This window comes from Neopsephotus bourkii, unplaced genomic scaffold, assembly GCF_033783945.1.
Source record: "Neopsephotus bourkii isolate Nb327-2 ecotype Australia unplaced genomic scaffold, CSIRO-AGI_Nbou_v1 NB_1525, whole genome shotgun sequence".
Classification (NCBI taxonomy): domain Eukaryota; kingdom Metazoa; phylum Chordata; class Aves; order Psittaciformes; family Psittacidae; genus Neopsephotus; species Neopsephotus bourkii.
Window position 1 is genome coordinate 410,376 of NW_026902001.1, and position 14,574 is coordinate 424,949.

The following is a 14,574-nucleotide window of genomic DNA, read 5'->3' on the forward strand; positions in this document are numbered from 1 at the left end:
GGTCCTTTGAGTGTTTTGCCACCAGTAGAAGCCCTGGCTGGCTTTAAGGAAAAAGGACAAGCTCTGCAATGCTCAGATCTTATCTCACCTGTCCTATTTGCATTGAAGGGAGGACAAAAGGCAGCAGTTTCATAAAGCCAGGCAGCCCGCAGCCACCATGGCTCTTGTGAAAGAATGAGGAAGCTGCAGGCTGTGTTCCCCTTTCCTGCTGATGTACCAAACCTACCTGCAGGAGCAAATGCTGGTTTCCTGGCCGCCCGATCAATTGGATTCATCAGAGCTCAAGGTAACTCCCTTTAAACCTTCGGGGGGGGGGAAGAAATCTTGGGGCAGGCATCTGTATCTCCATTGCTGGAGCCCTTGTGATACGTGGGAAGACAGCACAGGGAACGGGTGTCATACTCTTTTTTTATTTGTTAGCAGTTAACGACATGAAGCATTAATTATTTTTTTCCCCCTTATTCACCAAGATTTTGAAATTTGGCATTTGCCTGCCCAGACATTTAAATCCCAGCATTTTACCTCATCCGCAGCACTTTAAGCACTTGGAAATGCAAAATGTGGGATTCTTTTCTTTCCACTCTCAACCCTAATATTTCAAAACAGTGATAAAGAGACCCCACAAGTATCTGAAAATACCAGTTCAAAGTGCTTGGGTTTGAGTGGGAGGGCACACTACTCTTTGCTGGACCCACGTGAGTGCTTGCCTTGAATCCTTTAGTCACGAGGGGGAGAACAAAGAGCCTTGAGTTTACATTGCTCAAACATCCATTCTGTTTGAAATCGAGGACCAGAATGACCTGAGACCCAGCAAGCCACAAGTAACCCGTGGCACTTCCAACAGTGCCAGAAACTCCATATACCCATCCAGCTTGAGAAACACAGAAGGGAGCAGAGAGTTTGGGGGGGCTGTAGGGGTTGTTTTCACCAAGAAGTGGGACAACTCTATAATCGGGCTAGATGCACAGGGGAAGTGGTTTCTGCTCCTTCTGGCTTGTGCAGCATCCTGAGTGGGAGGAGCAGGTGGGTGGCAAGAGCCAAGGAGTGTCTGCTCTGATGTTCTTAGGGGTGCTCACAAGCAAGGTACCTGTTCCCAGGGAATGCACTGGTATAATTTTCTCTCTGAGCTCATTGATGCGTGCATGTATGAGGATTTTAGGGGGTTTTTCCTGCATTCAGGAAGCGAAGCAGTGTGCTGCTGGGGTTTTCCTCCCTTGTCCCTCCCATCTGCCAGCTGAGCTGTTCACAGGATGTTCCCTAGTCTGTGTCAGTGTGAAACAAGCAAAGACCTACCACTTAACCTCCTCCAGCTCGTTAGAGCTCATGGGAGGATGGAACTGGATGATATTAAGGTCCTTTCCAACCCAAACCATTCTATGATTCTGTGTGGGTGTGGGAAGCAGACGAGCAGGATGAAGGAGCCACCACCTCTTCACCCAGCACAGCTGGAGCAGGGGGCAGACAGATGTGCAGAGCCCATCTCCAGCACTGTGATGTGCCCTGCGAGACAGCCCCCTGCCCCCAAGAATTCCTCACTGAAGTGGTGGAGAGGTGACAGTGACAGATGCAGGAAGTAATCCCAGGTCTCTCTGCTCCCTGGCTCAAGGCCTAATCGCTGCACTCCAGTGCTGCTGCTATTTGTAAAACGTCTCGAGATGCTCCTCGGTGGAGGGCATTGCTGATAGGAAAGAGCACGTGAATGCTAATGGAGGAGGCTGTTAATGGGGTGGACTTGCGGTTGACTGCAGCTTGGAAACTGGCCTCAAGGGGAAATGTGCTCAGCGTGCATTTGTGAGCTCTGCTTCTCCATTGTGTTTTAATTCAGCTCCTGGAGCAGAGCTCTGTCTCCAGTGTCCGGTAGGAGCTGGGCTGTGTTGAGCTGACCAGGCTGGGCAAGCTGCTTCCTTCCCATCCATCCCAGTCTCTTGAGTTAAACATTTCCACACATCACACTTCTGCACTGCAAACTCCTCTTTTGCTTCACCAATCACCCTGCAACCAGTTCTCCTGCATCAGGAAGCGACCTCACTGAGCCCAAGTATCTGCTGAAGTCTTGATCGATCTATTCTCCTTCTTCCTGTCGCTTTTAGACCACATTTTCACCCAGCCTCCTCATCCCAAAGTGCACCCTGGCTGCGTATATCCCTTTGGGTTTCAGCTGGGCAGCAGACACGGATCCAGAGAGGACGGAGTCAGTTTGCTGGTCCAATAGCAGGACCGGTGAAAGCAGTCCGTGATCCAGGCAGCCTGCTGGAGCCATGCTGAGGGAGACAGGGAATGCTGCTCTTAAGAACACCCGGTAGGTGGGCTGGGGGTAACGGGTAGCTGCGTGAGTGCTTCCAGGCAGCGCCGCACCGGCTGCAGCGTGGCGGCACTTTAGCTGGATGCGGGCAGGATCGGTGCCAGGCATGTCCCGCTCTGCGCAGCATCAGCCCACGAGGGCCAAGAGAAACAGCGCATCCCTTCCTAGAAATGCGCTCTGGAGCTTAAAAGATGCACCTAATTGAAAAACTGTACCGGGGTTGTACCAGGGGATAAAAAGGGAAAGCTGGGCTGAGATTAACCTGGAGCTCAGTGAGCTGAGAAGCACAGCAGCCACGGCCAGGTCCCTAAGCCAATTCCCAGCCACAGCCTCCCAGATCCATGCCCGGCAGGGAGGTGGTTTTCTCTGGATGCAGGTCTGGCAGGAGAGCCCGGCACGCTCTGGTTTTGTGCTTCAGGTATGTGATCGCTTCCCGCTTCGCTTCCTACTCTCTGCCACAGCAGCTCCTGCCTCGCTCGTGGGGCTGCTGACACAGCCTGATGGATTCTCTTTGGGGGTGTTTTCCAGCACAGTTCCTGCTGGTTTTCGCTCTCCCAGTCCTGCCAAGAGCCTGTGCTTGGGAAATGCTGGAGCCGCTCCAGTTTCCCCACAGCCTGCATCTTCAGCTGCTTCCTCGTGACATCCTCCTCTCTTCCCACGCCTGGCAGCCCCTCCGGGTACCACTTGCCTGTCCTGGATGGCAGTGGGGCTCCATGCAGGGATGGGAGGGAGTTCCTTTGCCTCTCCCAGCACCCACTGCCTTGTTGTCACCTCTGGTTTTCACAAGGCCTATCAGTGGCCCTGCAGCCCCCTTTTCAGGGTGATTTCTAAGCTGGGATGGGACTGGAAAACACCCAGTGCAGAAGTGAGGAGCAGTGGCCTCATTGTGCTGTTAGCACGCAGCCAGGCTGATGTGTCACCTGCGTGAGCAGACCCTGGGACTCTGTGACCCAGAAAGCTGCTTCCCCTCCCTCCTTTCTAACACAAGCCCAGCTGGTGTGTGCAGGAGCAGCTCCTTTGGAGGCAGCCAACAGATCAGCTCCGGTGCTCTCCAGCCAAAGCTTGTCTTGTGGCCAGTGTTTGCAAAACACATCCCTCTCCCTGTGGTTCTGCTGGCGTCTGGGAAGCCGTGAGCTCACCCTTCCTCTTCCAATGAAGTCACGAGCTGCCCTCCATCCTCACCCCACCACCACTGCTTCAGCCTCGTACACCAGGGCAGGAAGGGGCTGGTGGACTGGGAAGCACTGACTCTGGGAACCAGTCACCAAAGGACAGTGCAGGGCTGGAGGGAGAAGCCTTGCCCAGAGTGAAGGTGACTCCATACTGACCCTCCCAGGAAGCTTTATGAACCCATCCTCTTCCTCCCTGTGGCCAGCTGGCTCTTGGTGGTGTTTGGCCAGTGATGTTCAGGAATCGCCTCCTGGTAAGGATGTAAATCAGAGGCAGGGCTGCACCCATAGAAAGGAGATGTCTGACCCATTGTGCTGCGCCTGTGCTTGGAGCTCAGCTCTGACTGGTGCTGGTCAATTGCTAGCAAACAGGGCTCCACAGTGGAGGGGCCCTGGGCCATAACTTGTCACCTTGAGGTGTCCAAACCTCATGCTATGAACCTGCCCAAGGGTGTCTTCCCTTCCCACCCCATGGGGAGGACAGGAAGGGGTGTGTGATGCTGTGTGTGTGCCTATCAGTGTCACCACACTGTGTTCCAGCCCGCAGAGCTAACCACAGTTATTTTAGCAGGCTGATGTTTGTGTTTACCTCCCCTGCTGCAGTAAGACATCGCTTTTGGTTGCTAATGGTTTCAGCAACAACTGCTCCTCCAGGTCAGGCTAATTCCAGCCCTCCTGTGTTTTGGAGCCTTTTGTTCTCACCCAAAAGCAGTAAACAGGTTGTTTTGGAGAGAAGCATCGAAATAGCTCATGTGGAGGGGGGATTTCTGCTGCTCAGACTGGATTTGTGCTGTTGGTGAGGGGGACCCTGGCCCCGTGGGATGCTGCATGCTGTTGGGATGGGATCTGGGAAGACCAGGCTTGCCAGGCTCTGTCTCAGACTTTGTCCTTTAGCTCTTTGCAAAGAGGCAAAACAAAGCAACACTTGAACCGATTTTGTCAGTTTTCTGGGGCAAAACTGGACCCTCAGGTGGCAAGCATCTCTGCATCTAGGACCTGGGGCTGCAGCCTCTCCCCTGTGCTGTTTGCCCAGCTCTCCACGCTGAAGCTTTGCAATACTCAGTCACTTGGTGAATCAGAGGAGCCAGACCAGGAAGGAAATCAGCCCTTTCCCTCTGTGTGCTTTCCACTGAACATAACAGGACCAGACCAGCAGAAACTGGAGCAAAACCACCCGCTTCCCCTCCCTGCTCCCCTCTATGCCCATCCCACCAGGGCTTGTTCTCATCCATGATGCTCTGATCTCGCCGGAGACCTCCCAAGCTCCTGGGATCAGTTTGCTCCGATCTCCGGGTGAAGTTCAAAGCTTTTCCCTCGGTTCCTGTGCCCTCAGGCTCTGGGTGTTTAATGCGCGCTGGCATTCCCCGCACGCCGGCGCCCTGGATGTGAACCGCTGCTTTTCAGCTCTGTCTGAAAAGGAGCCGTCTCGGGGCCTCGCCTCTTAATTGCGGAGGAGGTGAACATGAAAAAGCCTCTGGCTCCTTTTAGTGCAGGCAAAGGCGGCTGCTCCGGAGGCAGAGCCTTTGCCCGGGCATCCTCGCAGCGGGGTGGTACCCAACCCCTTGAGAAGAAGCCCTGATGCTGGTCCCACTGCTGGGATGGTTTTGGCCATGGCAGGTTGGACAAGAAGGGGGACAGGCACTTTCTGGAAGCAGAAGGAGGTGAGGATGCTCCCGGAGGCTGCAGCATCACTCCTCCCTTAACATTAGGATCTCAGGGATGCCACAGCTGGGCACCCTTGCACCAAACTGGCACTTGCCTTTCTAAGCACTTAGTTGCCCCTCTGATTGTTTGTAGGGATGCTCAGTGGGCCAGGCAGCTCAGCTGCAGGCAAGGGGCACTCCTGCTCCTCTTTCTCTTGGCACCAGACTGGATTGTGCAGCGGGGCGAGAGTAAAGCAGCGTTTCCTCATCACCCAAGGGCTTTGCTGGGCTTGGATGGGGCTGGAGCAGGGGATGAATGGGAGGAGCCAGGGCTCTGCTAACCTGATTAACCAGGTTAGAAACCAACCTTACAACATCCCCAAGCTGTCTCGCTGCAACCTGCTCCTGCCTCACTGGTCCTGAGTGGGAATCCCCCACCCAGCCTCACGCTCCTCCATCCCAGAGCAGCTGGATGCTGTGGGAGGTGGGATGCAACGGTGGGCATCGTGCTTCCAACTCCCAGGACCGGGTAAGTGTCATCCCCTCGGAACACCATGGCTGGTTTTGGTCCCGCTCCTCTTCCCGGCGCATCCCTAACCCCACATGTTGGGTGAGGATCCCGCATCCATGCCTGAGCAGCGCGGCCACCACTCAGTGATGCTTGTGACGAGTGTCTGGGGGTTTTTGGAGCGTGAACTCATCGGGAAAGCAAATACTCCTTGGCCTGATGCCGACACGGGAGCGACGCTGAAGCCATCAGCCACCAGCAATCCTGCTGGAATGCTGGCGGGGTGGGTTTCTCTATCCAAGCATCTCCCCCAGTGCCGTGGTGCGGATGCAGGGCTAAGAGCCAGTGGCATGGGGAAGGGGCTGCTTTGTCATGCAAGGGCTGATTCAAGAGGAGACCCCCTGTGCCATGGGGCTGGGTCTCCCCAGCACAATCCTCCAACCCTGAGCGGATGGGGATGGCTGGTTTTGGTAGTGCCAAACCCTAGAGAATTCACCTCAAAACAGGTTTATTGATACTTGGGCTATAGTTGCAAAGTGGGAGACCCATGGGGGGGTCTACCCCCAGCCGTGGCACAGCTCCTTGGCCAAAGGGGTGCCAAGGCTCAGTGTGATTGTGGGGAGCTGTAAAGGAAGCAGAATTAAGCCCAGCAATGGCAAGCTCCCACTTCCTCTTGCTGGCTGTGGCCAGGCCACCTCAGGCTGCTTGGAAAGGTGAAGTGAAGCTGCAGTGTAGGTTGGGCAGGGGGAGCAGAGGGTTTGCTTGGCTCTATGCGGGCCACAAGGCTTGGAAGAGCCAAAATGGGTGGCTGACCCTCATCCCAAGGAGCTTTTCCCAGCAGCTGTGGGCAGGAGGATGAAGATTTCCCGTTAAAGGAGTTTTTGCTCAGAATGGGTTTCAGCATCTGAAAGTGATGTCCCACAATGGGAATTACCTACTTGAAAGCTCTTGGAGCATCAGCGATGCCCAGATAGAGCAGGATGGAGCTTTCTTTGTCAGTGTATCCCCAGTTGGTGCCCATTGCTCCGGCTCGGCCCCAGGGGATGCAATGCCACAGACCAGCATCCTCTGCACCAGCTGCCTTCACAAATAACAACCTGATTCCTTCATTCACCACCTTCTCACCTGCAGATGTTTGCAGCGTTGTTCCCAGGAGCGGAAAGGCCAGGATGGGACCGGATGGGATCCCCCCTCCCTGGAAGCAGGCTCCTTCTCTGCGCTCCCAAAGAGTTCCTCCCAAAACTCAGTGGCTGAGATTGAGTCACCGAGTCGCTATGATATCACTGGTGGTTTTGCTGCCATGCACCCATGCTTCCTGTTCTGCCCAGGCGCCTATAGATGCATACACATACATACACACACATAGGTGCGTGCTTCTAGTGAGCAACTGGGTTCACTCCTTCCTCCCAGCATCACTTCCCGTATCTCTCTTGCAGCTCCAGCAGCGAGGACCGGCAGCGGGGCTGGAGAGCTGGGTCCTGCTGAGAGGATGAAAACATGGGGCTCAAGTTATCCTGCCTCAAAGGTAGGTTTAGGAAGGTGCTGGGGTCCCTCCTGCTCCATGAAGGTATCTGGGGATGGTTATACATGGAGGAGCTTTAAGTGGGCAGGACTGGTGTGTTTTAGTGTGCTGGTGGCATTTAAGGAGTTCCATGGGTGACATGATGCTCAGGCATCACCCCAATGTCCCCATCCGCTATCCCAGCACTATAACAATATGGTCCTGTGCTCCATCCTGCATCCTTTACCCTGGAGCATCCTTGGGCTGATGGCATCCCATAATGGGTTTCCCTAGAGGTGGGAAAAAGCCAGCATGGATAGGATGCTCTGGGTATGGATGCGATGCTCAAGGTCAGCCTGGAGCATCCTTCATTGCTCCGCTCTCCCCAGGGATATTCCATCCCAGGAGCTTTCTACCCATCTGCTTTCCCCCTAACTTTAATTCTCTTAATGGAGTTAGGCTGGGGATAGCAGAAGCAATGTCTGCAGAGAGAGGGAAGTGGGAGCTTTTAATGCTCCTGGCCTCGCTGCGCTGGGTGAGCAGGGTAAAGGCTGGATATTGTATCTCCCATTAGCGCTGCATCCCAGCGCTGACCCCTGAGCAGCTCGTATTAATCATCCTTTGGGTGGTTAGGGATGGGAGCTAATGAGCATCCTTCTCTAAGGAACAGAGCTGCTTCTTCCCAAGCTCAAACCCCATGTGTGATGCCGGCTGTGATGGGATGCACCGCCCAAAACCGATCTCTGCACCCATACACACTCCCCCTGCGCTGAGGATGCTGCCACTTGTGGTTAAGGGATTTGGGGGTCCCACAGACCCTCCCTCAGGCCAATATGAGGTGACTGAAGAGGGAAAACCGAGGCGTACAGAGAGTCCCTGTCCAAATCCCCAAATCCAGGCCAGAGCCTCAAAACATCCCCCTGTGCCTCCAGGTCCCTCTGATGAGCTTGGAGTCTGCAGTAAGAGACAAGACTCCCCCCTTCTCCAGCTGCCTTATGTAAGGCAGGGCTTTATCCTTAATTAAAAAGAGATTTAAAATATCAGTGTCTGTCCCCTCCGGGCATTTTCCTGCTTGGGAAGAGCTGAAACCTCCCCGGCCGCTGCCTGCACCGCACGGGGCTTTTCTCATGATTAAAAAGGCAGATTAAAGTGATCCTTTACCCAGGGGCAGGAGATGAGGGTGGGGGCTGGCTGTTGTATTCACCTCTATGGGGCACCCCAAAACCAGGAGGTGCGAGGCAGAACCTGGATGCTGGTGGTGGGTTCTCTAGTGGCTCGTAAGGGGGTTGAGCCCATGGAGATAGGGAGGGAGGTGAGGGAACTGCATCCCCTACACCTGATTTTCCCCCTTGGTTGCCCCTTCAGGCTTGAAGATGTGTGTGAGCAGCGGGAATGGCAGCGACCAGGCAGGAGCAGCATCCCCAGGAGAGAAGCACTTGCATGTGCCCTCCATCATCGTCACGCCACCAACACCGACGGGGACCATGCTGGCCCGAGAGGCACGGCGGGGCGGGGGGGCACCATCGTGCAGCCAGTGCTGACCATGGGCATCCTGGGGATACCATCCCCTCTCCACGGGGATGCGCGTTGTCCAGGGCCAGCTCCTTAGGGACACACGGGGCGCCCATCGCATGGGTGAGTTTGGACACCGGTGACTGGGGTTTGTCTCTTTTAAAAGCACAGGGAAGGGGGTGGCACCGTTCGGGCCCCCCCTGGTGAATAAAGCCCCCGAGGCTCCACACCCCCAAATCCACCCCTTGTCAGCATCACCCCGTGCTGCCGGGCAGCACAAAGGGATTTCCCCCCCCCCCCTCCACCACCGTTGCCCAAGTGGGTCGAAGGAACCGGTTGCAAATGAGCTCGGACATCACCCGCATCCCGCCCCGGTGGTCCCGCAGCATCGGCCGCATCCCGGCAAGGAGCCGGGGGCGCTGGTTCCCGGGGAGCGGCGGCACCGGGAGAGAGGCGGGAGTGTGAAAGCAGATGGAAATCTCGTTCTTTAATGACAGCAGCAGATGGCAAAAGACACGCGAGTGGAGCCGGTTACAGCGCGCCCGGTGGAGCTGCGGCGCCGCGGGGGCTGCTCCGTTAACGGGGGGCGGAGGGACAAACCCCCCCCCCCCCCAAAAGCCCTTCCTGCAGCCCCCGGTGTGGGGCAGCACCGAGGTTTAGCCCCATAGCCCAGCCTGCGGGTACCCCTGGCGTGATCCTCACCCCAAGGGCTCGGTTGGGCCCATGGGTGTCCTAAGGCTGAGCCTAAAGGCAGCTGGGGAGGGGGATTGGGGGGAGCTGGCAGCATTTGGGGGGGGGGCGTGTTCGGTTTCCATGGCGACCTGCAGGGCAGATGGAGGGAGGGAGGAGGGGATGGATGGATGGAGGGAATGATGGGGGGGGAGGAATGGGTGAAGGGATGGAGGGGGGGGTGGATGGATGGTTGAATGGAGGGAGGGAGGGATGGAGGAATAGGGGGGAAGGATGAGTGGAGGAAGGGAATGAGGGACGGACAGAGAGCATGAAGAGGGCTAATTGCTCTTCTAAGGGATGGATGGATGGATGGATGGATGGATGGATGGATGGATGGATGGATGGATGGGAGGGAGGGAGAGGAAGGAATGGAGGCATGGATGGATGGATGATGGCGTGGATGGGGGACTGAAGGGGTGGGTGCATGGATGGATGGATGGAGGTGGGCATGGAGGGGTGGGTGGGCTGATGAATGGAGGGTGTCTGCACAGGGACACCGGGTCTGGTGGAGGCTGGTGGGTGCGCAGGAGGACACACACACACCCCCATCCCCGTACACCCCGGTAATCGGCCCCATGCGTGTCCCCGCGGGGCGCTGCTCCTCCCGGCCGCCAGGGGGCGGCAGTGGCGGGAGCCGCGCACACTCTCAGAGGATGAGGGCAGGGCCTCCGCAGGCCCCGAAGCGCTCTGGCAACAAGTGCTGAGCGCTGATTGGCCGAGCGCCACCCGGGGGGCACCGGGATTGGTCCATCTGCGACCGACCCAGCGCTCCCCCCGCGGGGTTGGAGCTCGGAGCGAGGGCACACACGGTCTCTGTGTTAACCAATCGCCGGACAACTGCCGTCTGGGGGAGGCCAATCAGCGTGCTCCGAGCTCCGCCAGGCTCCGCCCCTACGCTAAAACCGCGAAAAGCGTCGGGCGGCGGGAAACGGCGTTTTGTGGGCGGGGCCTCACCGGCGCGCAGCCAATAGGGAGGGCGGGCGCGTAAGACGGTCAGGTCCTGGTCCCAACGCCGGTTCGGTTCCGATCCCGATCCCGGTCCCCATCCCCGCTGCCGCCTCCATGGAGCCGGCCGAGGTGGAGTTCCTGGCCGAGAAGGAGCTGGTTACGATCGTGCCCAACTTCAGCCTTGACCGGATCCATCTCATTGGGGTCTGTGGGGCCGCGGGTAGGGGCTGTGGGGCTGGAGACACGGCCATGGGGCTGGTTGGGGGGGGGGGTATTGGGGACTGAGGAGCTTGAGGACAGGACTTGGGGGTCGGGCATGGGGGGGGGAGCTTGGGGCAGGTTTGGGGCGCTGATGGACAGGGATTAGGTGTGGGGTCGGGTTTGGGGGGTTGGGATTGAGGGGCAGGAGGCTGGGGACAGGATTTGGGGTGTTTAGGAGCAGGGAGAGGGGTTGGGGGTCTGCTGTGATGGGATGGAGGGATCGAGGGTTGGGATGAAGGGCAGAAAGAAGGAGGATAGGGATGATGCGCTGTGCCCATGTTTCTGGTGGGGGGCAGCAGCCCCTGTGCGTTGGGGGGTCACTGGCATCGTTGGGTGCTGAGCTCTGGCACTGGGTGCTCAGCCTGAGCCCAGGGGCTGTGTGTCGAGGGTAGTCGTGCCCAAGGCCGCGTTATCAGGTGAGTTCTGCCGTGTCCGAGCCTTTACCGTTGTCTTTGGTTCATCTTCCAGGGAGATCTGGGCCCTTTCAATCCCGGCTTGCCAGTGGAAGTGCCTGTCTGGCTCGCCATCAACCTGAAGCAGAGGCAGAAGTGCCGGGTGATTCCTCCGGAATGGATGGATGTTGGTAAGGATGGGGCGTCGGGGCTGGGTGCAGTGGGTGCAGTGGAAAGAAGAATGGGATGCCTCACACTAGAGCGGGTTGCCCCAAGCCCCATCCAACACTGCCAGGGATGGGGCAGCCACAGCTTCTCTGGACACCCTGTGCCAGTGCCTCAGCACCCTCATAGTAAAGAACTACTTCTTTATATCCAAGCTGAACTTCCCCTGTTTCAGTGGGAAGCTTAATTCCACAAACACAAAGTAAGTCTGAGGGAGGATCCGATTTCCCACTGCTGGAATTCTTTATATTGACAGGAGATTTAATCTTCCTTCATGTATTCACCTTCTGTTCCTCTGGTGAGGAGGAAGAACAGATTGAATCCCCAGCCCTGACACTCGCATTCCCCAGTGGTGACTGGGTGTTCTGAGCAGCACTTACAGATCTCACAGAGCTTTGGGAGCCTCAGATGACCCTGTGTGAGGAGGGAGACCTAAGAGAGCACAGTTGTGTGTTAATCACCAGCTCATTCACTCCATGAAATGATCTCCATCGGAAATGGGAGGTTCTCACTCTTAAAAGTGAGAATGATGACACCTTCCCTTTTGTAGTCCCAAGGGAAACTGAGAAGCAGGAGAAGTAAACACTCAACAGAGCTGCAGGAAGACTTGCATCAAGTGCTCCTGCTGTATTCATTCAAGGGCAGAAACACTCATTACTGACAGCGCCTTGTGGCTGTGGGGAGCATCTCCTGACAGGCTTGGGGATGGGGCTGAGGTAGATCCAGCCTTCAGCATGGTGTGTGCTATCCGTGTCAGCATCCCTGTGTCCTTCATTCCAGAAGCCTTTTCCTGCCCTCAGAGTCCTGCAGAAACAGCACATGGGTTTTCTGGATGGGGGTAAAAACGAGCATTGAAGCTGTGTCAGTGCCTGACTGTTCCTGCTTGTGTTGTTAGGGAAACTGGAGGAAATCCGGGACCAGGAGCGCAAGCAGGACACCTTCACTCGGATGCCCAGCCCCTACTACATGGAGCTCACAAAGCTGCTGTTGAACTAGTGAGTGGGAAACGTCTTGTTTCCACCCGAACACACGCTCGGCACAGGCTTGGGTTGGCAGCAGCACCGGAGGGCGGTGGGGAAGTGAGAGTTAATGGGGTTTCATTCCATGGTGTGCCAAGATCTCGCTGCAGCAGTTCTCTCCCGTGGTAACTTTGCGCCTCATGGATTTCCTTGTTCCCTGGCCTGATAATTGGGGCTGTGCCGCGCTATTGAGCGGCAGCTGAGCGCAGAGGCCTTGAGGATCAGCAACACGTTCCGTGGCTGCAATCTGTTCGGCAGCCTAAAGCCCACAGGCTTCTTGCTTGGCTCTGCTGCAGGAGGAAAGCTCCTCTTCGCCTCAGCCTCAGGAGCAGGAGACCGAGGGCTATTCAGAGCCTGCACTCCTGCCTGCTGAGGCATTTCACTTGTGAAATGTGCTGGCTCGTATTCGCTCAGCGCGGGCTCTTCTGACTTTAAGCCCTCGATTATGGCAGGGTGGTCATTTAAGCACTGGCTTTTCCTCTGGAGATGACACTCTTGGCACGCAGCTCCTTCACTCACGCTACAATAACCCTGACAGCTCTGCCCGTGCGAATTGAGCTGATCTCTCAAGGTCCTTATGGCGGCGCTGAATTGCCTCGGTGGGAGGATGTGGCACAGCTCGTAGAGCCCTTTCAAGTTAATACTTTCTGATAGAGCCACGAGAGCACAGAGCCGGGGCTCTAATCACAGCCGAGTCCTTCCAATTCCCTGGCTGCTGGTGACTTTGGCCGGGTTATTGGCCCTCCTTGCACCTCGTACCAGCTGGGCAATTAAAGAGCAGAAGGATTCTAGCGAGAACCAGATGCTGCGTTAGAGCTGAGCATCCCCGGGTAAATAAACCATCCCAGAAATCCCAGCAGCAGAAGCACCAGGCTGGATTTGAGTGTTGACTTGCATGGTGGTGTGTCGTCCCCCCCCCCAATAGCAAACTGTTCTGCTTATGCCTGAAGAGCTGCCAACATTTCTTATACCGGTGACATAACATACGAGTCCCTCGCCTGTTCTGATGCTTTCCCTCCCTTCCTTTAGTGCCTCAGACAACATCCCCAAGGCCGACGAGATCCGCACGCTGGTGAAGGATACCTGGGACACCCGGATAGCCAAGCTGCGGCTGTCTGCAGACAGCTTCGTCAGGCAGCAGGAGGTTCATGCCAAGGTGCGGCGGGGACGCGCGGCGAAGGCTTTGCCAAGCGCCGGTGCTTGGGAGCGTTCCAGATGCCGTGCGATTGTGTGGGCTTGTGACTGATGAGAGCTGCTCCTGGAAACGCTGGTTGGGGCATGTTTTTCCTTTTCCCTGGGCTGTGGGTACGGCAGTTGGGAGCTCAAGCCATATGCTGAAACCTCGCTTTATGGGCTGGTTGCAGCTCGCGGTGCCGTATGGAAACGGCGCTCCTGTGCTTGATGGGTTGGGGGGTGGCAGCTGGGAATAACCCAAATAACCAAAGGCAAAGCATGGGCTTGGAGCCGCTTTGCGAGTTCCTCGTCCTCCCTTGTTGCCACAGATACCGCTATTCTTCTCTTGTAGCTGGACAACTTAACCTTGATGGAGATCAACACAACCGGTACTTTCCTCACACAAGCCTTAGATCGCATGTACAAGCTCCGGACTAACCTTCAGCCTGGCGAGGCTGCCCATTCCCAGGATTTCTGAGGTACCAGCCAGGCCAGCCCCAAAACCCTACAGGAGAGGGCAGAGGAAAGGAGCAGGCTCCACATCTTGCTCCTTCATCTGGCCAAGCCTCCATCTCCTTATACACATCCGAAGCCACCCATCTCCATAGAGCACCTCCTCAGCAGCCTAAACCCTCTCTTTGCAGGCAGCCTTCCAGCTGGCTGGGAATGGTTCCAGAGCTGCCAGTGGAACGGGAGCATCCCTGCACGGGAGCTCCTCGCTTCAGAGGTGGGCCTCTTGGGGTGAAGAGATCTGCTTTAATGCAGGTGGTGGCTTGCCAGCGCTACCCTGCTGCTGCCTAATGGGGCCGGGCGGATCTCTGCGCCCTCAAGAGTGGGTGTACTTCATAGAGGGAACTTCTGAGGGCAGCACAGGCCACACACTGGCTTGAAAGCAGTAAATTTCCAGGCGTTGCTTTGCCATGGATCTTAGAGCCTTGGAAAGGGGAACTGATGTGCGGGCAATGAGAGGTGTCTGCTGGGGAGATGGGCTGGGAAGCAGATCCAGCTGCTCTTTGGAGGAGGACAAAAGGAAAGGGTTTTCCCCTCTCTATACCAGGCTGTAACATCACGTCTGACTTGTTGTTTTACCCTGAAACCGTGTGTGTGTGTGTGTGAAAAAAGGAATAAAACCAGTGATTTCACCCGCGTGAATGGCATCATTCTGCACACAGAGCATCCATGGGTTAAA

The 14,574-nt window shown here is 56.4% G+C and overlaps 1 protein-coding gene across 3 annotated transcripts; it reads left to right on the forward strand.

Annotated features, from left to right (window-relative positions):
• The first annotated feature begins 80 nt into the window (after positions 1–80).
• GINS2 (GINS complex subunit 2) lies at positions 81–14,527 on the forward strand. 3 transcript variants are annotated; one of them, XM_061369942.1, is made up of 7 exons: positions 81–286; positions 7,059–7,147; positions 8,489–8,758; positions 11,045–11,159; positions 12,089–12,188; positions 13,242–13,368; positions 13,738–14,527. In XM_061369942.1, the coding sequence occupies exons 3-7, from the start codon at positions 8,516–8,518 to the stop codon at positions 13,861–13,863; spliced, it is 711 nt and encodes a 236-aa protein (XP_061225926.1). In that variant the 5' UTR covers positions 81–286; positions 7,059–7,147; positions 8,489–8,515; the 3' UTR covers positions 13,864–14,527. The 3 variants fall into 3 exon arrangements, with proteins under 3 accessions (XP_061225926.1, XP_061225925.1, XP_061225928.1); XM_061369941.1 differs by lacking the exon at positions 81–286 and having other exon boundaries at positions 6,937–7,147; positions 13,738–13,864; positions 14,030–14,527; XM_061369944.1 differs by lacking the exons at positions 81–286; positions 7,059–7,147; positions 8,489–8,758 and adding an exon at positions 10,402–10,519.
• The last annotated feature ends 47 nt before the right edge of the window (positions 14,528–14,574 follow it).

What these genes read in the sequence shown, in the direction of transcription:
- GINS2 (XM_061369942.1), top strand. Translation starts at nt 8,516, where the DNA reads ATGGCAGCGACCAGGCAGGAGCAGCATCCCCAGGAGAGAAGCACTTGC. An exon ending in ACAAAGCTGCTGTTGAACTA is followed by an intron (nt 12,189 to 13,241) that starts GTGAGTGGGAAA and finishes CCCTTCCTTTAG; the next exon opens with TGCCTCAGACAACATCCCCA. An exon ending in AGCAGGAGGTTCATGCCAAG is followed by an intron (nt 13,369 to 13,737) that starts GTGCGGCGGGGA and finishes CTTCTCTTGTAG; the next exon opens with CTGGACAACTTAACCTTGAT.